The sequence below is a fragment of the Misgurnus anguillicaudatus genome, chromosome 10 (assembly GCF_027580225.2).
Source record: "Misgurnus anguillicaudatus chromosome 10, ASM2758022v2, whole genome shotgun sequence".
Taxonomy (NCBI): Eukaryota; Metazoa; Chordata; class Actinopteri; order Cypriniformes; family Cobitidae; genus Misgurnus; species Misgurnus anguillicaudatus.
The window spans coordinates 18,291,352-18,314,189 of record NC_073346.2 but is presented as its reverse complement, the minus strand read 5'-3'; the positions used below and the strand labels follow the sequence as shown (position 1 = coordinate 18,314,189).

At 45.9% G+C, this 22,838-nt stretch overlaps 1 protein-coding gene across 2 annotated transcripts in view; it reads right to left on the bottom strand.

Annotated features, from left to right (window-relative positions):
* The window catches only part of cd4-1 (CD4-1 molecule), a 109,072-nt gene that overhangs the window by 28,437 nt on the left and 57,797 nt on the right, over nt 1–22,838 (bottom strand). Inside the window, exons 1-4 of one of the 2 annotated variants that reach the window (XM_073872036.1) lie at nt 4,997–5,146; nt 4,718–4,876; nt 4,494–4,634; nt 3,750–4,001 (exon numbers count right to left, since the gene is read on the bottom strand). The exons of the other annotated variant lie outside the window; for it this stretch is intronic. Coding sequence (XP_073728137.1) covers nt 3,750–4,001; nt 4,494–4,634; nt 4,718–4,876; nt 4,997–5,051 — 607 coding nt within the window. The 5' untranslated portion in view covers nt 5,052–5,146. Of the gene's footprint in view, nt 1–3,749; nt 4,002–4,493; nt 4,635–4,717; nt 4,877–4,996; nt 5,147–22,838 lie in introns of those variants that run through there. 2 annotated transcript variants of the gene reach the window in all.

The window sequence follows — 22,838 nt, the reverse complement described above, 5'->3', positions numbered from 1 at the left end:
AGTGGGTATCGTCCGGCGACGCAAACAGATCTATCTACGCACAACCGAACTTCTTCCAAATTAGCTGGACCGTCTGGGGGTGGAGTCGCCATTCGCCGGGGGGCGCAGCTCGGGAAGCGCATCTGCCGCTGTATTGAGCAATCCCGGGATGTAAATGGCACGAAGGGACCTCAGATGCTTCTGACTCCAAAGGAGGAGATGACGAGCGAGATGCGACAGGTGACGAGAGCGCAAAACCGCCTTAACGGTAAAAAACGCAACAGTCGCAATGTTATCGGTGTCGACTAATACATCCTTCCCTCGCATCTCCATAGCGGAGCGTACAAGTCCCAGATATACAGTGCACCGCTCGCGGCAGTTGGGGTGCTATACACACCCCAGAGACTGCAAGCCCGTCATACGTGGCTGATCATCCCGTGCTTAGGGCAGGTGTAGTGTTTACACGGTGTATGCCGGTGCGCCACGTTCTCCTCGAGACTCGATTGTAAAGCCAACGCTGAAGCGGTCTCATATGACGCAGCTCGAGCAGTGTCACAGCTGCAGCATGCTGTCATATGTCCAGGAGCTTCTGAAATTGTTTCAGAGGGACCGCGTACTTCCCTCGAATTAAACCGAGGCAAGTCAGAACTGACTGATTGCGCGCTCTTGTAAAACACGCCAATAGTCGATCGAGTCTAATTCCATACTGAGAAAAAGGATCCTCTGCACGGGGCAAAGTTGCTCTTTCCCAGTCGACCTGGTGACTTAAACGAGCGAGATGACGAAGCATTAACTCTCTGGGTTCACGCACGTCTGCCAAGAACGGGCTATTATAAGTCGACGTAATAAAAGCAGAATGCGAACAACGCTCTCTCTCTGATATTTTAATGCCGTGACTAGCACTTTCATGGAGACATGGAGAGAGAGAGACAGCTCGAATGGTGTACTTAATATTAATATGCCCACCCCACAACGCAGAGCGAAAAACGGTCTAAGGCGAGGGGAGATGGACACATAAAGTACACGTCTTACCGGTCTAAGGCTGCAAACCGATGTGAATATTGAAATACAAGCCTCTGCGTTATCATCCAAAAAGATCACCTTTGTAGAGCTGGTGCGTAAATCAAATCGATCGTAACCCACCGCGTAATTTGGGTACTATGAGATAAAGGCTGGAAAAACCCTATCATCATCATCTCGGTAAGAGGGACCGGCTCGATACATCCTTCGCCAGCAGGACATCGACTTATGCACGCAGAACATGTGCATCGGACACTTTCACTATAGTGAAACGAAAGCCCGATAATTTTGGGGATGTGCCGGTAATTGTATTTCGTAACCGAGGCGGATCGTGCGTAAAACCCAACGAAACGGGCTGGGAACTGAAGCCAAGCACCCAGGCACCGTACGAGGAGAATTAATGACACTACCGAAGTACCCGCGGAGGGGCAGCGAAGCGAGACAGGTGAGACTGCCGGTGCGTCTGCTGTGACAGCATAAACATCTACAGTATGTGTGTGTGACACTGACCTGCGCCCGCTGAAGGTGACGGAAGTCTGGTCTCCTCTGCGGAAAGTGCAGACTCCGATGAGGGTGCTGGTGGTCCGGTCTCCTCAGTGGAGGGCTCGGACTCCTCAGAACACCCGCTGGCGATAGAGGAGAGGTAGGGTGAGCTGGTGTGTGCCCGCTCACGGCTCTCTCAATCCTCCGGAGACCTGGAGAGGGAAGAGGAATGCACTCTATGTGTGGTTAAGTGGGTACCGGCTAAACCACCGGTGGAACACATGCAAACCAAGAATTTTCCACCCGACCCTCTATCGGGGGAAGGAGCGAATCACCGTCTCCTGAAGAGTGATCCTCTGCCAATCCGGGTCGCCCGTTACTGGCCACTTAAACTCCCGATTTCACGGGAAGCGGCTAAGCGGGCGAGGCGGGCTGCTGACGACCGGTTCCCCCGCGCTGCCGGAGCTGTACGACCCCACGGCCTCGCCGAAGAGGCCGGTCTGTGAGACAGGAGCATTCAAGAAGTTGTTCTCGCCTGCGTCCGTCATGTCAGCCAGACACAGCCAAAGGTGGCGATCTTGAACCACTGTGGTGGACATCGCACGACTGAAGGTCGCAGCCTCCCTCGTAAATCCTTGGTAAACCTGTAGCAACGTTATTGCGTGCAGGGCTGAAGCCGCCTCTCCGCATGCCTGACGGACAGCGCCCGTAACCGGACGACTGTCTACAAACACGGGAGGGAAGGGTTGGGTGGTCCCTCCAGGAACGCAGCTGCATCGCAACCCCCCGCTCACTAAAGGGGTCCCCGCCCTTAGCGGCTCCATTGGTGAGGGAGGTGAGGGGTGAAAGCTGAAGCTGAACGCTGAACGGCCGGGATGGCCGCAACTCACGTCAGCTTTTCGTGCCGTCGGGAAGAAAGGCACAGGAGAAGAGGACCGAGAGGCCCGAGCAGCTCCGAAATACCAATCACGTGGGCGGTACGGTTCGGGCGGAGAGGAGTTAACCTCTCCAACTCTACCGTTTCCGCCGCTCGAGCGGGCACGGCCGCCATCTCTGGAACGACTCCACTTCGGAGGAAAAATTGGACACCCCTCTGATGCTGCAGAAGTGAACGGGACCAGAAGGAGGTCCAATGGATTCGGCAAAAATCGTAGAACACGACTCTGCAGTCTCCACCGGAGCCTCAACCGGCTGAGGATGAAAGGCCGGTAGGTGGAGGACGCATCCTCCGTCCTACTCAGCGTAGTGATGCGAAGAGCGTCCTGCGAGCGCTTAACAGCCGCACAATGACGGCGTTCAGCACTGCAAAGGCGCGGACAGCATTCCCGTAGAAACGACAGTCGTCTCCGCAATCCAAGAGGGTTATACTCTCACAGAGAGAACAAAAACTCTCCACGAACGCAGCCTCGGAGTGCTTGATGCCCAAGCATGAAGACAGCGCTCGTGACCATAACTGGAACCCTTATACCTCTCGCATCCAAGATCGCACGGACGAAAAGCAATCCTGAAAAGGACGCTGATCTCCGAATATACGAGAGAGTGGCTGTCTTTAAAAAGACACAGAGCTCTCACATATCACTCTTTAGAGAAATCACTCTTTAGGTGCTCAGCTGATGATGCGCACAGGGAAAGGCAACGCACACACTTAACTCAAAACAAAAAATATGCAGAGCAGTGGAATACTGCGAGCGTCCGCTGTGTTAGTACTGCTTGTCAATCAACTTCAGCAACCGTTCCCAGAAGAGCAGAGAGTAGCTTCTCAGTAGCAGATAATGCCGGCTTTCGAAGCGAAAAAGCTAATTTCCCTATTTGCACCGGCTGCTTATAAAGGCACCTGGCGGGGCGGCGCCAGCATTATGCAAATATCTCAATGCCAAGTTCATTGGCGTTTTAGTAGTATACGAAGCAGATTGGTCTGTCTAAGCGAGTTCCCAATTCGTCGGTCACGACGTGACGTCGTAGTGACCGACTGAAAGGGAACAGGTGATTATGTCTGGCCGAATATTTTCTCTGTTATTTGGATGAATTTGTTATTCGTTTTGAAGCCATTATCCGTGCCCTTACGAATAACGTATTCGGCTTCGGGCACATCCCTTAACACACTGTATCATGCATGCAGTGCAGCAAGGTCACACAGAAGGACAAACACTTGTTTATGATGCTACAAATTTATATATTTACTGTTCATCTTATACAGTATATGCATTTTGTATGTTAATTGTTCATACAGACACGGAGTATAAAGGAATACCTGCATGCATGCTCACCTATTACATAAGCAGCCGTGGTTGCCTTGACTTCTCTCTTATTATACTTAACAGTGCATGTCCAAACACCACTAGCACACACGGGCACTTTGGGCACTGTTATTTCACCATTTAAGCCTTGAATGTTTGCGTTACAACCTTTAGGTGGTGTCCACTTTACACTGGCTGTACCGCTCAATTGACCTGTTTCCAGCTTACATTTCAGAGACAGAGAATTTCCAACCATCACTGGCTGCGGTCTGCTTACAGTAACTAAAATAGAGAGAAAACAGCTGGAATTAGAAAAATATAGACAAGGTGTTTTAATGTGTAAACATTTAACGTGTTATGCACAAGTAAGAGATGTTGATGTTAAAGTGTGTGTGTGTGTGTGTGTGTGTGTGTGTGTGTGTGTGTGTGTGTGCGTGCGTGCGTGCGTGCGTGCGTGCGTGCGTGCGTGCGTGTGAATAATGTTTAACCAATGTAATTCTGTCAATACAAATCTTGAAACAGTGGTTTCAGTGGTCTTATTGTGGAAATAGATTATTAAAAAGATTTGCAGTTCTCCTATTCTGTAGTTCAGTCGTCTGGCATTAGATGGCACACCACATCTTCAGTATTCTTCAAATTACCATACAAGTCAAAATTAATTTACTACCTTATTTATTCTTAAGGAATTCATGATTTTAAAAATGATTTGAATGTTAATCTCTGTTCTTTATTCTCTTGTGTACACCTCTCTGTATTTTCCCCTCTATGTCTTACCACGACGCAGTCTGTAGGTCTTGGTATACGTTTGTGTCAATATGTGTTGTTCACAGCTGAAAATTCCAAAATCACTTTCATGTACTGGTGAAATTTGAACAGAGAAATCCGATAACATAGAGAACCGTGTCTTATCTTTCCCTGCAAAGAAAATACATATGTGCTGTTATATCATGAAAGTCTCATTATTATTGTAACATACGCTTAAATAAAACTATTCTTACCCGGTTGAATTCCAGCTTGAGGGTTTCTGCTGATTACAAGGGTCTTGTCTGTCCCACTATACCAGTTCACATAAACCTTTTCTGTATTGGCAACATCTCCTCCGTGTAAGTCTCGGGGCAGAGTTACAGTTCCTCCTTCCTGTGCGTAAATTTCAATTTCTGATGGCAGAAGAGCACATAAGACTTGCACAGGCTGCTTCTAATATCTTGCTCTCTGTCATGAAAGAATTACCAAGATGCAAGTACATTTAGTATTTGTTACATGCTAAGCTAACTTACCTTCTGCCTTTAAAAATCGTAGGGTCAGAAGTATTAAAATCCAACACAACATCATTGTGTTATAACAGGAGAAACAAAGAGGAAATCTGGAAAAAAAATCTGTTTCACTTCACTAATTTTATAGCCATAAAAAATGCATCAATCAGAGCAGCAGAATAGTAGTTAGGATTCACTAGATCCTCTACATAAAACAGTATAGAATAGCATTTAGCATGTGAATTATTTTGCCGAATTGGACATGCCTACATTTAAAAGAGTCATCTATCCACATATCTGAGGTGAATAGATAAAAATGGTTATTTTACAGCAATGGCGGATGGTGACTTCTCTTCCGAGGGGCGCAAATTTAAAATATGTGTTCAGGGGGTATCATGTGTGTTGGTTCACGCAGATCGTTTACTCACCCTCATGTTGTTGCCATATGACGTTTTTCAGTGGAACATAAAAAATCTAATTTGAAAATATGAAAATGTATCAATAATAACTTGAAATTGAATGCACAAGTTGAAGATCATTTGGTCTTTTTAATTAGTTTGGATCTTGACAGCCCAAGTTCCTGTTAACTTTATAAAAAGCAGCCAGTACATTCTTTAGCATTTTATAGCTATACGGGTTTGGAACCACATGAGCGTAAGTAAATAATAACAGTGTGTTCATTTTGGAAGGAACTATTGCTTAAAGGGGACATTTCGCAATACTTTTTTAAGATGTAAAATAAATCATTGGTGTCCCCAGAGTACGTATAAGTTTTAGCTCAAACTACACAGATACCCCACAGATAATTTATTATAGCATGTTAAAATTACCACTTTGTAGGTGTGAGCAAAAATTTTAAATTTTTGTATGTGTCCTTTTAAATGCAAAATGAAATGCTTATAAAATGCAAACACTGATCGCCATAATGGTGGTTTGTTGAAATTTTTAACTTTACTGTGCTGTCAATTATTTTCTCTCTCTTTCTCTGCACTAAATGGCAGAGCCGTGTTTGGATAGTACCAATTAATGGGCGGTATTATTATAACAAGATCCCCCTTTGACATCACAGGGGAGCCAAATTTCAACTACTTACTTTTTCATGATATGTCCCCTTTAATAATTTATGGTGTGAAGCAGTGTAGTCATCAACATCATTGTTGTTTTGGGATTGCTTTACTTTCGTCACTTATTTTGACAAATTAAAAATGTAAGTGGCAAATAGTCAGTAGCCTGGTCTTGTGGGTGAGATGTAACAAAATCAGTTTAACAGAATTAAGGTGTAAACTTAAACACCAAACAACCGTCCTCCAGATGACAGAACAACACACATGTTTCTAAATTTATGAGTTTGCATTGACATATAATCAATAGGGAATGAGATAAAGCATAGTTGATGTTGTTACATACCTCTTTATATGTCTAGGAAAAACAAGAGAGGTAATGTAACAATTGAAATAAAAAAGTAAACGTAATAAAATAGATGATTGATGGATACATCAATCTCCTGATCCAGAATAAACCAATAAACTGTAACGTGGGTGCTTTAAAGAAAGCGAAGGAGTCGGGAGAGTTGAATCCATGTGCAATCCAGTTAGGGGCAATCCAAAACGTAATCCAATAAACAGGCAAATGGTCAGGGCAGGCAGAAAACAAACAATATCCAATATACACAGGCAGATACAGGAAAGGAAACAAGATAACACTGGGGAGACTAAGAAACAGGCTAAGTTAACAGGCTGGACGTACTAAGTAATAATCAGCAGTGATCTAAACAAAAGGAAGTGGCTTTATACTCTACAAACAGGAAGTGGGAAGTGAAGCATGGCATGATGATATTTCAAAATAAAAAGGTACAAAACACAAGACAAAACCCTTACATAAACACAACTAAGATCAATTGTGAATAAAGTAGTGATTTATTAATAACAAAAGATTGAAAGTATACACAGGGCTCTACTCTAACTTTTTGCACTGGTTGCACTGGTCCGCCTAACATTTTTCTTAGGTGCACCAGCACAAAAGTTAGGTGCACCCAAATTTTTGACTGCATTGCATTTAACACCGCAGTTTTACAAGTGCCCATGGTGGTTAAATGTACAGAATATAAATGAACATGTATTTTATAATTTTCATGTTGTGGTTCTTTTTTCCCTTATAGCCTACTGCTTTTATGTTTGTCCTAAAAATACTTTTATTACATTACTTTGTTCCCATATTTCGTTGTAGTTTTAATGTTGTGTGCAGAATTTGTTATTGTCTGGAAATACAAAATAAGTAATATATTTATATATAACAACATGTAAGTAAAAACATACGAGTCATACGAGACACATAGTTAGGAAACAGAGAATGATAACATGAAATCTGTATATTTAATGCTGGGTAAGTTTGTTGGCTAATGATGATTTTTATACAAGACAATGCATTATTTAACTGATTGGCAATAGAGAATTAAGTATTAATGAGATATTAGTTAATATACTGGTAATAGGTAAAGGTGTTTCAGTGTTACCTTTCAAAAGCTACTTTCAATGCTGCGTTGCTAAGCGCTACGTCTTTATTGTTGACCCGCTGGATATAGTGTTTAAACACATCAATGGAAATGACCCGGAGGTATATAGCCTCCGTTGATGACGACATCAATATATTTAAGTATTTATTTATTTAAAGTTCATTTTTTATTGTTAAACTGAAAATCATTGTTTTGATTTTTTACATTACACTCCCCTTCAACAAAATTAAACAAAATAATGTAGTATAAATTGTATTTTTGATTAACCACAGAGGTTTTAAGGTACTTTCTCTCACTTTTATTTCCAGAAGGGGGCAATAAGCTTCCTTCTGACATAATGGCAGGCCGCATTTATTTTTGATAACATTAGGCAGTCATGCATTTTTGTCACAATCAGCTGGTTTCACGTTCAGATAAAGGGCTCATTTGAACAGAATCAAAAATGTAAAACCCAGAGATGGGACCAAGTCACACATGTGCAAGTCTCAAGTAAGTCTCAAGTGGATTTGCATTGTAAATACTCATGTTGAGTAAAATAAATCATGGAATCAAACAAAATTGTAACTTCATAAATTATTTGTTTTTCACTTCTGTCAACCGTGTTTGAAATGTTTGAAATTTTCAACATTGAGTCCATAAAACAAATAGCATCTTAACATCCAACAGAATCCTCTCTGAACACCTCGCTCTCTCAAACACAGTTTACCGACAACATTAAACTTTGTTACATTTCTCCTCTCTCTCTGTCACACACACACACACACACACACACACACACACACACACACACACACACACACACACACACACACACACACACACACACACACACACAGGTATCAATGTTTTGTGGGGACAGTCCATAGACATAATGCATTTTATACCATACAAACTGTATATTCTATTCCCCTTACCTACCCCATTCCCTAACCCCAACCATCACAGAAACCATTCTCCTACTTCACATTTTCAAGAAATATCATTTTGATTGATTTAGAAGCTTGTTTCCTCATGGGGACATCAAAATGTCCCCACAAGGTCACAAAAACGTCTCGGTTACGTATGTAACCCTCGTTCCCTGAAGGAAGGGAACGGAGACGTCACGTCGTGACCGACGAATTGGGAACCGCTTCGCGGGTGACCTATCTACTTCGAGAACTATCAAAAACGCCAATGAACTTGGCATGCAGGTATTTGCATAATGCTGGCGCCGCCCCGCCAGGTGCGTATATAAGGCGCAGGTGCATAATACCAAATCAGCTATATTATTGCTGAGAAGCCGAGCAACAGTGCCCGGCCTGAAACAGCAACGGAACAGCAAACTGTGGCGACGGGACGTGACGTCTCCGTTCCCTTCCTTCAGGGAACGAGGGTTACATACGTAACCGAGACGTTCCCTTTCAGTCGGTCACTACGACGTCACGTCGTGACCGACGAATTGGGAATCCCTACCAAAACGCCACTTCAGCTGAACCCTTCCAGTGCCTGCAAAAGCCCTCCGCCCTCCACATAAAGGGGCGGAACCTAAGGCAAAATGCAGAAGGCCGGTCACTACCTGTTCCTTAACCCACGATAGTGAAGCAGCGAACTGGGGGAAGCGTCTAAACTGAGTGGAGCTAGAACACTGCGGAAGCCATCCCCTAAGAAGGTTAAATGGATGACATAAAAATATATGAAACAACCGACAGGTTGCTCAAAATAAAGTCTCTGAACAATACATGGTATGTTGAGAGGTGCAGAGCAGGCTCTGCTAAGCCTACACAGGTTTACAGAGAATACATCAGTGATAGGTTGACAGCGGATGCTCCGCAACACCAGCTATCAGGGCGGTGGAGGAGAGGCAAAAACAGTTTTTGTGACGTTTTTGCCCCGATGGCCTTCCATATTGGTGCAACTGTACAGCACCAAAATAGAGGCTCCAAGCCGACACACGAGCCGACCCTCGGCATTCTTAACTAGTTAGTAGAAAGAACCCGAGTGGAAACCGGTTCGACACGAACACTATAGAATCTTGTGAACGTATTAGGTGTCGCCCAGCCTGCAGCTCTACAAATATCTGTTAGCGAGGAACTGCGAGCCAGTGCCCAAGATGATGCTCGTGTCTCCGGCGCTCATCTGAAGACCTAGAGATGGAAGTGGAATTCGCTCTTTTTGTGAATTTGTGGGTGCCGACTGAAAAGTCGGCGGAACAGAAAAATGAAACAAAAGATTCCCCAACCGGCCCTCCTCCGGTGGGGGGAGTGGTGCCTTCACCATCTCCCGAAGAGCGATCCCCTCCATCTCTAGGTCGCCCGTCTCAGGGCCGCTTAGATCTTCTTTTACCACCCTTTGAAGCGGGCTGAGCGGGCGGGGCGGGCTGCTGACGACCGGTTCCTCGCTTCTTAGAAGAGCCCCGGGGAGGAACGGAGGCGGCCGCCGCAGGACGCCCTCGGCGAGGAGCAGGCTGAGGCGCCGACGTGGATGGGGCAGGCGCAGGACGCTTCCGACGTGGCATGATCTGAGCGATGGCCTCAGTCTGCTTCTTGGCCGCGGAGAATTGCTGCACAAACTCCTCGACCGTCTCGCCGAACAGGCCGGTCTGGGAAACCGGAGCATTCAGGAGCCGGGTTTTATCGGCGTCCTTCATGTCCGCCAGACACAGCCAGAGATGGCGTTCCTGGACTACCAGGGTAGACATCGCACGCCCGACGGCGCGTGCGGTGACCTTGGTCGCACGAAGCGCCAGATCTGTAGCCGCACGTAGTTCAGAGAACTCCGCCGAGTCGTGACCTCCCGCGTGCAGGTCCCTCAGAGCCTTAGCCTGGTGAACCTGCAGCAATGCCATGGCATGCAGGGCAGAGGCTGCCTCCCCACAAGCCTTGTAAGCAGCACCGGACAGCGCAGAAGACTGCTTACAGGCCCGTGAGGGGAGAGTAGGCTGGTCCCGCCAGGAGGAAGCGACACCGGCCGGACACAACTGCATCGTGACCGGGCGCTCCACTGACGGGATACCAGTGTACCCCTTGGCATCCCCACCCTCGAGAGAGGTGAGAGGCGAAGGCTGATACGGCCGGTTCTGGGCGGAAAACGGGGTTTTCCACGACCGCGTCAGCTCTTCATGCACCTCGGGGAAGAAAGGCACCGGGGGCGAGGACTGAGAAGCCCTGGCACCCCCCGAAGAACCAATCATCGAGGCGGGACGGTTCAGGTGGGGGAGGTTTAGTCCACTCCAAGCCGACCGCCTTCGCCGCCCGAGCGAGCATGGCTGCCATCTCAGGGTCGAACGCAGAACCCGCAACCTGGCCCGAAGGCGGGAGCGGATCCGGATCGACGTCCGAGGCTGACAACCCCCCCTCCGACGTTACGGTGGACATCGCGTCAGGTGGAGGCTCGACAGAGCGCGAGGACACCGTAGAACACGGGCCGCTCGTCTCCATCGGGACCTCCGCTGGCAACGGATCAGGGCGCTGGGAGCTACTGGACGAACCAGCAGACCGACCCAGCACCGTTATACGGAGGTCATCCTTCGCAAGTTTGGTAGCTGCGCCCTTAGCAGCACCAGACTGGGAAGGCGGGAGCCGTTGCCGGAGGAACGACACCCGTCTCCGCAAATCCGCCATAGTCATGCCCTCGCAGATGGGGCATGAGCTATCACGCAACGCTGCCTCTGCGTGCTGGAGCCCCAGACACGAAAGACGCTTGTGGCCATCCTGGGGGGCGATGAACACACCGCATCCAGAAACAGAGCACGGACGGAAATCCATCTTTAAAAAGACGACCCCGACCGTGACACGAATGAGTGGCTGTCTTTAAAAAGACACAAAGCTCAAACGTGCTGCTCTTTTAGGGAAATCACTCTTTTGTGCGAGCTGGTGAAACACACAGGGAGAGGCAAACGCACTCACTCGAACTCAAGTCCTAAAAAAAGAGACAGAGAGAGAGAGAGAAAGGGTGGAGAAAACACTGCGAGCCTCCGCTGAGGTGTCTTTGCCCAACCAACATCAGCAAGCTGAGATTTTTTTCTTCCCACAGAACAGGATCTACGAAGATCAGTTTAGAACAGCTTCTCGTGAGCAGATGTCTGCCGGCTTCGAAGCAATAAAGCTGATTTGGTATTATGCACCTGCGCCTTATATACTTATATACGCACCTGGCGGGGCGGCGCCGGCATTATGCAAATACCTGCATGCCAAGTTCATTGGCGTTTTTGATAGTTCTCGAAGTAGATAGGTCACCCGCGAAGCGGTTCCCAATTCGTCGGTCACGACGTGACGTCGTAGTGACCGACTGAAAGGGAACACTGGTATTCCTATCTTTGTGGGGACAATTGGTCCCCACAATGTGATAAATACCAGGTACACACACACACACACACACACGGGTTTCCATGTTTTGTGGGGACAGTCCATAGGCGTAATGCATTTTATGCTGTACAAACTGTATATTCTATTCCCCTTACCTACCCCAGTCCCTAACCCCAACCATCACAGAAACCCTTCTCCTACTTCACATTTTCAAGAAATATAATTTTGTTTGATTTAGAAGCTTGTTTCCTCATGGGGACATCAAAATGTCCCCACAAGGTCACAAAAACACTGCTATTCCTATCTTTGTGGGGACAATTGGTCCCCACAACGTGATAATTACCAGGTACACACACACACACACACACGCTCTCTCTCAAACATGCGGCCAGAAAAAATGAGCGCGTCACAACGCGTCTCTTCCATTCGTGCGCCTACATTTGAAATAACGAACTTGAGCGCGCAAAAGACGCGACATGTGAACCGCCCCTAACACTGTACAATCAAGTCATTTTTCTTTGTGTGTGTGTGTGTGTGTGTGTGTGTGTGTGTGTGTGTGTGTGTGTGTGTGTGTGTGTGTGTGTGTTCAGGTGGCACACTTAAAAAAGTAGCCAAGTCTCGTGCCGCTCAGATCAAGGGAAGTATTTTAAAAAATAAATAAAAATTATTTGGCCCACATTTGTCCCCAACACAGTATGATGAGGGCTACTTTAGCTATTATTGCATTAGCTAACTACCAACTAACCAGATATTAACAAATTGACAAGCAGTTAATGGCATTCTACTCTGGGCAGAATGGTTGTCGTCTGGTTGCCCGTGATTTTAATGTCGGATGTCTTGCAACGCACTGTTCGTCTTTTGCCATCTTGTTGAAGCCAAAAGCGATGACCCTCGGTACCCCTCCGGCTGACATGTTGATATCTGATCTAAGTGGGCGTGGTGTGTGTAAGGTACAAGAGGGCATGATGGATGATAGTGTCGTTTTAGTCATGACAACGCCATTCTCAGCCGGCGCTCCAGCTGGGTCAACTTTATTTCTTTAAATAATTTATATATTTTATATTCAAACTGAAAACATGATGTGATTAACACTCAAGTCATTCAAGTCATCGTGTCTCAAGTCAAGTCAAGTCCAGAGTCTTTAACTTCCAAGTCCGAGTCAAGTCTCAAGTATTTTATTTTTTGTCAAGCCAAGTCACCAAGTCACAAGTCCCCATGTCTGGTAAAACCACATTGACCACAGTCCCATTAGTCATAATACAATTCAGATCAGCCATGACACAAAGCATGACCTTCATATCTGTTGCTTTCTTTCTCTCATTCTTGGTAAAACTACCATTTCTTTGAAAAGTGTGTTGATCATGACAGTATAACGCAAAATCTGTATTGTCACAATCTATTCTACAGGGGAAACCACTGAACAATATTCTCGAGTGATTAAAAACTTACATCTCTAAAGGTCACAAGTGTTTACTGCTTGGTGTTTCCATTCAATATTGGACTGTCCTCAGTGGCGGCGACAGACTTCTTTTTCAAGGGGGGCAGAATGCAAAGCTCATCAAAACATGTATTACACCTGTCATGTGTGTGGCTCGTCATGTCAAAATATGTGTTTGGTTTGTCATGTGAAATGTGCATTACGCGTCCAGTCAAAATATGTGTCTGCTGCTGTGCTGACGCTTCGAAGGGTTAAATGATAAAAGAGACGCTTGCGTTTGCCAGATACTCATTTAATCTCATGTGTAATCAGAGTTTAATGTGAAGTGAGTGTCTTGCGAGTATTTTTTTACGTGAGCGCCTCTTTTATCATAAACCCTTTCGACGCGTGTGCAGCAGGCATGTATTTCTACATGACGTACAATGCACATAGGTTCACATGAAGCACCGAACACATCTTTTGACATGACAAGCAACAACTTGGAAGAGGAGTCAATGGCCACCACTGTCCATCCTATATAGGGAAAGAATCATTCTTAATCAGTTTAAGTTGGAATGTCATGGAATTCACATGGTTTTCATTTCATTACAGTTGTATATTTAGGTCTTATAGGGGGTTGGTCATCTTGTTCTTTATTAAATTATTATTATGATTATTGTTTACTAAATGATACATTTTATATAAGTTCTTTACTAAAGTAACCATTTGCCAATTTATAATAGTGTGGATTTTTAGCTATTGCTGGAAAAAGACTGCGGGAAAATGGTTGCGCTCCGGTTACTGTAATAACTCCACCTTCTTTATTTGATTGGTCATCGCATCATTTTGACTTTGACAAGTTTTTCATATGCTGATTGAGGCACGCCAGATAGAGATAAGCGTTGTACACTATTTACAGTTAGGCATATTATGCAATTATTTCATGAATTTTATTACACTCAACAGGGATTTCAATGGTAATGGGATCTGCATGAGAAAATGGATTTGTGGCGTGAGAGCATGAAAATGGGGTCAATTGCATGGCAGCCCTGGTGTTATGTTTTAAGTCAGTGCCCCCCCCCCCCCCCCCCAATGTATGGTGCATTCCATTGTACATTCTAAAATGTAACATTTTAATTAAATGTTATTAAATTATACAGAGTGCTGTTGGTTTGGAAGCCTATTTTTTGTTTTTGTTTTAAATACACAGAATTTGTGATAAATTAATGTATTTTATAAAATGTCATAAAACTGGGGTCCCAGTTTGAGTACCATTGTTTTAAGAAACAAGACTGATTAAGATAATATTAGGTTGAATTTGGTGACGAATAACACACACAATTCTGATAACATTAAAGAATGGACATGCATGACCATGTCGGCCCTCCTAAAGACAGCCACAGACCGATCCTTGTGGAGGAAGACAACAGTTTCTTCAGCACTCATGACGACCAGCAAAGTCGGGGGACTGAACTGTTGACCCAATTCAAAAATCTAAAAACATGATTTTCTTTCAGAAAACACATTTACTTTCATATATATACCACTCTTTAATGTTTCCATAAATGTATAGAAGACAAAAAGAAAAAAGTTGTGTTACGCACAAAGTGTTACAATTAACCCTGCATTGGTTTGTGCCCCGCTCACCCCTACACTCTTAAAACGAATGTGTTAAAATATTGTGTCACATCTTATGTGTTGTTCTTAACTTAACACATCTCTATTATTTTTGGAACAGCACACTTTGTGTTGTTTTAACACATCTTGTGTTGTCCTTTTTATTTGAACACACAATGTGTTAAATAGGATAACACAAAACAATGTGTTAAAATTAACACATCCTTTCTTAGAAAGTACTTTATTTAAAAGTAAATGAATGCTAATACTGAAGCTTATCATTGCACATCAACCCAACACCAAGACAAGCGAAGCAAGTAGATTTACATTAAAAGCATTTCAAAGCAATATTCTGATCTGCAGAAAACATAAGTTGAGCATTAAAACATTGGTGTACCTTCACAAAATAGATAAATTGTCTAAAAAAGAGAAATAGTTCAAAAGGATGAAAAACCCTACCTATGTTAGGTGTGGGATCTCACAGTAGTTGACAGATGCCAAAATGATTGACACAATGAGAGTTGCTCAGTATTAAATGTATAGGTCACAGCTTTCAGTTGCCTGAGAGAGAGAGAAAGAGAGAGAGACAGAGAGAGAAAGAGAGAGAGAGAAAGAGAACGAGAGGGGGCAGGGGTAGCTTGAGGAAGGGAGCACCAAAGTTTAGAGGAAATACTGTAAGATAAAGATCAGTATTCATTCACAATTCTGTCACAGGCCGGAGCGGACTACCAATGTCGTGAGTCTCACCCCTCCCTAGTTTCCACCTCGAGGAGATCCCAAAAACACCAATAACCAGACACACAAGTAGAGTAAGTAAATTAAAACAATCTTTATTTAAATTTAAAAAGGTAAGTGGGGAAGGGGTAACTAAAATCTAGCTCTCAGGGCCGGAGAGCGTCGGTTCCGAGTAGCTTCTGACTCTGTCACGGGGGCTCACAGGTAGGCCTTCTGACCTTTTCTTTAATTTCCACTAGGGGTGGCACGGTTCACAAAACCCTCGGTTTGGTTCGTATCACGGTTTTATGGTCACGTTTCTCGGTTCAGTACGGTTCTTGTTGTTATTTTTACTTTTAATTTTAACACTCCAGAAATGTATTCTCTTATTAATGTATTAATTATCCATAATTTAGGATACAGTATTAAAAAATGTTATATCATGTACAAACTGAATTTGACTTTAAGCACATTATTGGGACCATCCCTGAGGAAAGCCAGGTGAGATTTTGATACAGCAAGAGGGAAGACATTGATGATTTCAACATGCTTTTCGTTTATTTGGCAAAAAAGAGAATGTGTATTGCCATCTACATGAACTTTATTTGCATTTTTAGCACACAAAGATAACTTGCATTTATCAAAATGCCAACATCACTGTAGCTCTTAGATTTATCACTGAGAGGCTACTTAAATACTGCAGAGAGTATATGTGGACGAGAGAGAAACATAACGTTTACACCTGTAATATTTAAATTCGTCTCTTTTGTCCACTTTTGACCACTTCTGTCCTGATTACTTTGAGGGGCAATTTATGAAATAAGATCGCGCAACTTTCACACGCTAGCAAAATGAAAATACGCGGAAATCAGCCACTTTAGTTTTATCAATGAAAGGCTAAAAATAACGCTGAATACGAAAAGATGTAAAATGTGTTCAGTACCTCAGATTAGATAAATGGGCGGAGAGACGACGGTCTCCTGTGGCTGTTCGAACACATTCAACCTGTAGACTGCAAGTTCTATCTATTGTTTTATTTCCGCTGTCATCATAGGTAACATGAAATAAAAAATGTTTCCACACACCAAACTTATACGACCCTTCCTAGTTTCCACCTCGAGGAGGTCCCAAAACCAACCCAATGACCAGACAACACAAGCGTAAGTATAAATTTAAAATGCAACTTTATTTAAATTACTTAAAAGAATTTGGGGAAAGGGGGGAGTTAAAAGGTTTTCTCTTCTGTCCTCCAGGTGGGCCGGACAGGGGGAGAGGAAGAGGTGCCAAGTGCCAGGGATCCAAGGCACCGCCTTGTTTTCTTGATCCCGTGGCGCCCTCCTCTTCTCCTGGAGGCAGATTAAAGGAAAAGTATATTACAGATGGGTTCAGTACAGTAACTGTCCAACACTTCTCACGTCAGGGCAGTCCGTCCCTCGCCTCTGCCGTAGCGTTCGAGCAAGGTAGGTTCTCCCAGGCGACTGGGCTCGCCCTCTCTCTTTCCGCCAACGTACAACTGTAAACACAGAGTATTACTTGACAGTGGCTAAGACTTTGTTTCTGTCTCACCCAGGTAACTCGTAGCAGTGTGCACGGTAAGTACTGCACAGGTGCTGACCTCGGACTCTCTCTCGGTCTGCAGGGTTATAGCTGCAACACAGAGGCTCACTTTGACAGGTCACTGAGACTTGTGTTCTCACCCAGGTATCTCGTAGCAGTGTGCAAGGTAAGTATTTCACAGGTGCTGGACTCGGACTCTCTCTCCTTCTGCAGGCTTATAGCTATAACTTTGACAGGTAACTGGGACTTTTGTTGGTCACTCTGGCGGCTCGTAGCAAAAAGCAGAGGTAAGTAATAATCAATAACTACGTCTCGTGTAGTCATTCTCTTAGCTGGTAATATCTTTAGCATTAAACAGGCAATTCAATTTCATTTATGGCTCGTGGACGGTGGACTCACGGCGACTGCACTGTAACCAGTCGGTAGGTGTACTCACAGACCTTGGTGTAGTAGAACGTTGTGGCACAAGCCTACCCAGAGGCCTCTTGTCCTTCAGGGGGACCCTTTCGCTGTCACGCCAAGCCGAACGCTTCCCTCTCCTCTCTTCCACTTACAGCCACAAGAAATGGACAGGGGCGCACCTTTGAAGAGGCTCCGTAACAGGTAAGGTTAATCCACACTACTCTCTTTACAGCAGTACAGTTTCTTTCTTCGTACACATAAAGCACGTTTTGGTGTTTTTTTTGTTTACTCGCACAGACCGGTCGCCGGTATGCTTCACCACCGCCTCCACCGAGCCAATGCAAATCCAAAGAATCACCAAAAAGGGAGCGCCACACCTGGGTCGTCAATACAGGGGTCACGAGCAGCATATGTTAATAGTTTTGTTTCTCGACTTCCACAGCCTTCCGTTCTCCCACGATAAGTTCAGTCAAGGGGGCTACTGACAGCGAAAACACAGCATCACACTGCACACAATTTACAGTAAGTGTACACTCACAGCAAAGACACAGACTCACCCACAGCACTTCTCACACTCTACGTGCAAAATAAGGTCATCGCCCCGTCTTCCTAGAACTGTCCCCGGGACCGGTTGGGTGTTGCAAGACGGGAAGTCAATAGGTGTACGTCGCTGCCACGGCTCCTTACTTCTCTCTGGGTCATTACTTCCCGGCTTTCCCACCACTCTGCTCCGTGGTAGGGCCGCTAACCTGATTGCTGAAGACTCCCAATACACGTTGCACAGCACACTTTCCACAATAATTCTCTGTATAATAATCCAAGTACTCACAATGAACGATGATGCTCTTCCCTTCGTTCCTTCTCCTTGTATTTATAAGATTCCTTTGCTCACCATACTTCCCGGCTTGCCCACCCTTCTGCTCTGTGGTAGGGCCGCTAACCTGGTTGCTTAAGACTCACACATGTTGAATGATGTACTTTCCACAATAACACGATGTACAATGCCCCAAGTACTCACAATGGTTAACAATGCTCTTCCTTGTTTCCTTCTCCTCAGAGCCGATGAAATCCTCTTCACTCCGTACTTAATCCACGGCCGAAAGTCTTCCTCATCAACACTTCCGTTGAGTTGTTTCTTCAACAAACACTCAAATACATCGATGATGCATGCAGGTTATTTCATTTGGAAACATCCAAAAATGAATGATATACTCAGCCCCGTGCTCCGTATCCTTCTCTGCTTCTTTGTCCAGAAAACATCAATCCCTTCCGCTATCCAACGTGACTTCGCCCAGACCTTTACTCTGTACACCGGAACGGTTTGTCAGCACACCCGACCACACCGCAGCACTGCTACCACAACATAACAACAACAACTTTGCGTGTTTTAAGCTCTCTTTATATCCCACGCCTTCTTCACATCATCCAATCCCCAGCCGCTACATTTAATTACTCACACCTGCGTTAAATCCGGCTTGATTTGACTCCCGGCGTTTACCGGAAGTTCCGGTGTTTTCGCTCTCTCGTCCGGGTGGGAACACCTCCGGGCGGAACCAATCTTCCCTACTTTTGGCTCCGCCCCTTGAAATCGTCACCGTGTGACACTAACAAATAAATGGGTACCTAGGGCTGGTGGTCACAACGTATAAGGGGGATCCTTGACTCGAGGCTTGAGCGTCCAGATGGTATACAGGTGTGCCCCTGGGCTCGATGCTAAAGGCGCCTAGAGGGTACACAGGTGAGTATGTGAAGGTAAAGTGGGCGTATACAAAGCGGGTACAACTCACAGACCCTCAGGTAGGTGGACGCCAGGCTTTAGCCCTTCAAAGCTTGGGGTACTGGAGAAGACGTATTTGCCACGATACTTCTAGCCTTCCTCACCAGGTCCGACTTCTCAGAAAAGACACTCGAACGGTAACTTCCAACCGTAGGAAAATACTCCCACAATAACACAGAGCCTTAGGCTCGGACCTGCAGGACTGGCAGCAGACAAACACACAGAACTCCTTTACAGATATATTGCTTCAGTGAATATAGGGGGAGAGATACACCACCTCTTGGCTTCGAACAAGGGCAAATGGAGGTACGGGTCGAAGCTGCTGCTCATTGGGCCTAACGCGGCGCCAGCTTGTATCACAACAATGGGTAAGTTCAGGTAGGGTGTCACCAAGTAGGTACCACAGGAATGGGACGAACGCTTCCCTCTCCTCTCTTCCAACTGACGGGACAAGAGGTCTAGACAGGGGCGGGCTTCTGAAATCACTCCACAGACAGGTAACCATACACAGAGACAACACAGATAGTTCTTCCACGCAGCAGCCAATGCATCCCTCTTCGACGTTCCCCACAATATTCACACAATTTCTTACTTGATGCCGTTGCCACGCCACCACCAGGTGGGGAAAAGGGATCAGGCGTCACAGGCGGGCGTATATAAAAAGAGAACTGAGAGAGGATGAACACTGATTTAATTTACACAGTTGTTAGCTAAAGATACACAAGAACATCAGATGATCAAAGATGCAGAACTAGAAACAATATGTACATTCAGGTCCATTATATTTTGACACTGACTCAGTTTCGATAAATTTGGCTCTGTATGTCACCAGAGGAGATTTAAAATTAAAACAATCAAGATAACATTGTGCAGACTTTCAGCTTTCATTCAAGGGGTTAATTAAATATTATGTAAATACCATTTTTAAGTACAGTCCCTTTTTGTAGTTGGTCAAGTATAGGACAAATGAATAAATAAAACATTAGTTTTTAATATTTTGTTGAAAATCCTTTGCATGCAATGACTGCATGAAGGCTGCAAAAACACAAGTTTTCCTCTTTGGTGATGCTTTGCCAGTCGTTTGTCGCAACTATCTTCAGTTGTAGTCTGTTCATGGGTCTTTCGGTCAGTTCTAGACTGCCTTTAGATGGACAGATGTAGACTAATGGTTACAGAGTTGAGCTTGTGACCTATACCATTTATGCATAATGATAGGTCTGCCATAAATCAATTAAAATAATGTTTTCAAGATTTAAAAACATGACTATCCAAAAATGTTCTGCATCTGAACGTAGAAAAAACACAAATTGTCCTGTTTGGGCCTACCCAAAAACTGATCTGAGCCCTGTGGATTTGGGTTCCCTTTCAGTCGGTCACTACGACGTCACGTCGTGACCGACGAATTGGGAACTCGCTTAGAGAGACCAATCTGCTTCGTACTCTACTAAAACGCCAATGAACTTGGCATTGAGATATTTGCATAATGCTGGCGCCGCCCCGCCAGGTGCCTTTATAAGCAGCCGGTGCAAATAGGGAAATTAGCTTTTTCGCTTCGAAAGCCGGCATTATCTGCTACTGAGAAGCTACTCTCTGCTCTTCTGGGAACGGTTGCTGAAGTTGATTGACAAGCAGTACTAACACAGCGGACGCTCACAGTATTCCACTGCTCTGCATATTTTTTGTTTTGAGTTTAGTGTGTGCGTTGCCTCTCCCTGTGCGCATCATCAGCTGAGCACCTAAAGAGTGATTTCCCTAAAGAGTGATACGTGAGAGCTCTGTGTCTTTTTAAAGACAGCCACTCTCTCGTATATTCGGAGATCAGCGTCCTTTTCAGGATAGCTTTTCCTCCGTGCGATCTTGGATGCGAGAAGTACAGGAATTCCAGTGACGGTCACGAGCGCTGTCTTCGTGCTTGGGCATCGAGCACTCCGAGACTGCGTTCGTGGAGAGCTTTTGTTCTCTCTGTGAGAGCATAACCCTCTTGGATTGCGGAGACGACTGTCACCGCCATGGTGCGGCTGTCAAGCGCTCGCAGGACGCTCGCAGGACGCTCTTCGCATCACTACGCTGAGTAGGACGGAGGATGCGTCCTTCACTACCGGCCTTCTCATCCTCAGCCGGTTGAGGCTCCAGTGGAGACTGCAGAGTCGTGTTCTGCGATTTCTGCCGAATCCATTGGACCTCCTTCTGGTCCCGTCACTTCTGCAGCATCAGAGGGGTGCCCATTTTTTCCCTCCAAGGCGGAGTCGTCCCGGAGATGGCGGCCATGCCCGCTCGAGCGGCGGCAACGGTAGAGTTGGAGGGGTTAACCCCTCTCCGCCCGAACCGTCCCGCCCACATGATTGGTACTTCGGAGCTGCACGGGCCTCTACGGTCCTCACCTCCTGTGCCTGCCTTTCCCGACGGCACGAAGAGCTGACGTGATTTGCGGCCGTCTCGGCCGTTCAGCTTTCACCCCTCACCTCCCTCACCAACGGAGCCGCTAAAGGGGGGATCCCTTCAGTGGAGCGGGGGATTGCGATGCAGCTGCGTTCCTGGAGGGACCACCCAACCCTTCACTCCCGTGTTTGTATAGACAGTCGTCCGGTTACGGGCGCTGCCCATCAGGCATGTGGAAATGCGGCTTCAGCCCTGCACGCAATAACGTTACTGCAGGTTCACCAAGCGAAGGCTTTAGAGATTTACGAGGGAAACCGCGACCTTCAGTCATGTGATGTCCACCACAGTGTTCAAGATCGCCACCTTTGGCTATGTCTGGCTTACAGGACGGACGCAGACGAGAACAACTTCTTGAATGCTCCTGTCTCACAGACCGGCCTCTTCGGCGTGAAAATCGGGAGTTTGTGTTCAGAGACAGGCGACCCGGAGTGGCAGAGGATCACTCTTCAGGAGACGGTGATTCGCTCCTTCCCCCGGTAGAGGGTCGGGTGGAAAATCCTTGGTTTGCATCTGTTCCACCGGCTGTCCAGCCGGTACCCACTTAACCACACATAAGAGTGCATTCCTCTTCCCTCTCCAGGTCTCCGGAGGATCGAGAGAGCTGTGAGCGGGCACACCAGCTCACCCTACCTCTCCTCTATCGCCAGCGGGTGTTTTTCCGGAGTCTGCGCTCTCCACGCAGGAGACCAGACGACCGTCACCCTCAGGTCAGTGTCACACACACACATACTGTAGATGTTTATGCTGTCACAGCAGACGCACCGGCAGTCCTACCTGTCTCGCTTCGCTGCCCCACCGCGGGTACTTCGGTAGTGTCGTTAATTCTCCTCGTACGGTCCCTGGATGCTTCGCTTCAGTTCCCAGCCCGTCTCGTTGGGTTTTACGCACTATCCGCCTTGGTTACGAAATACAATTACCGGCACTTCCCCAAATTCTCGGGCATTCGTTTCCCTATAGTGAAAGCGTCCGATGCACATGTACTGCGTGCAAAAGTCAATGTCCTGCTGGCGAAGGACATTTCGAGCCGGTCCCTCTTACCGAGGATGATGATAAGGTTTTTCCAGCCTTTATCTCATATTACCCAAAATACGCGGTGGGTTACGACCGATTTATTTACGCACCGGCTCTACAAATGTGATCCTTTAGGG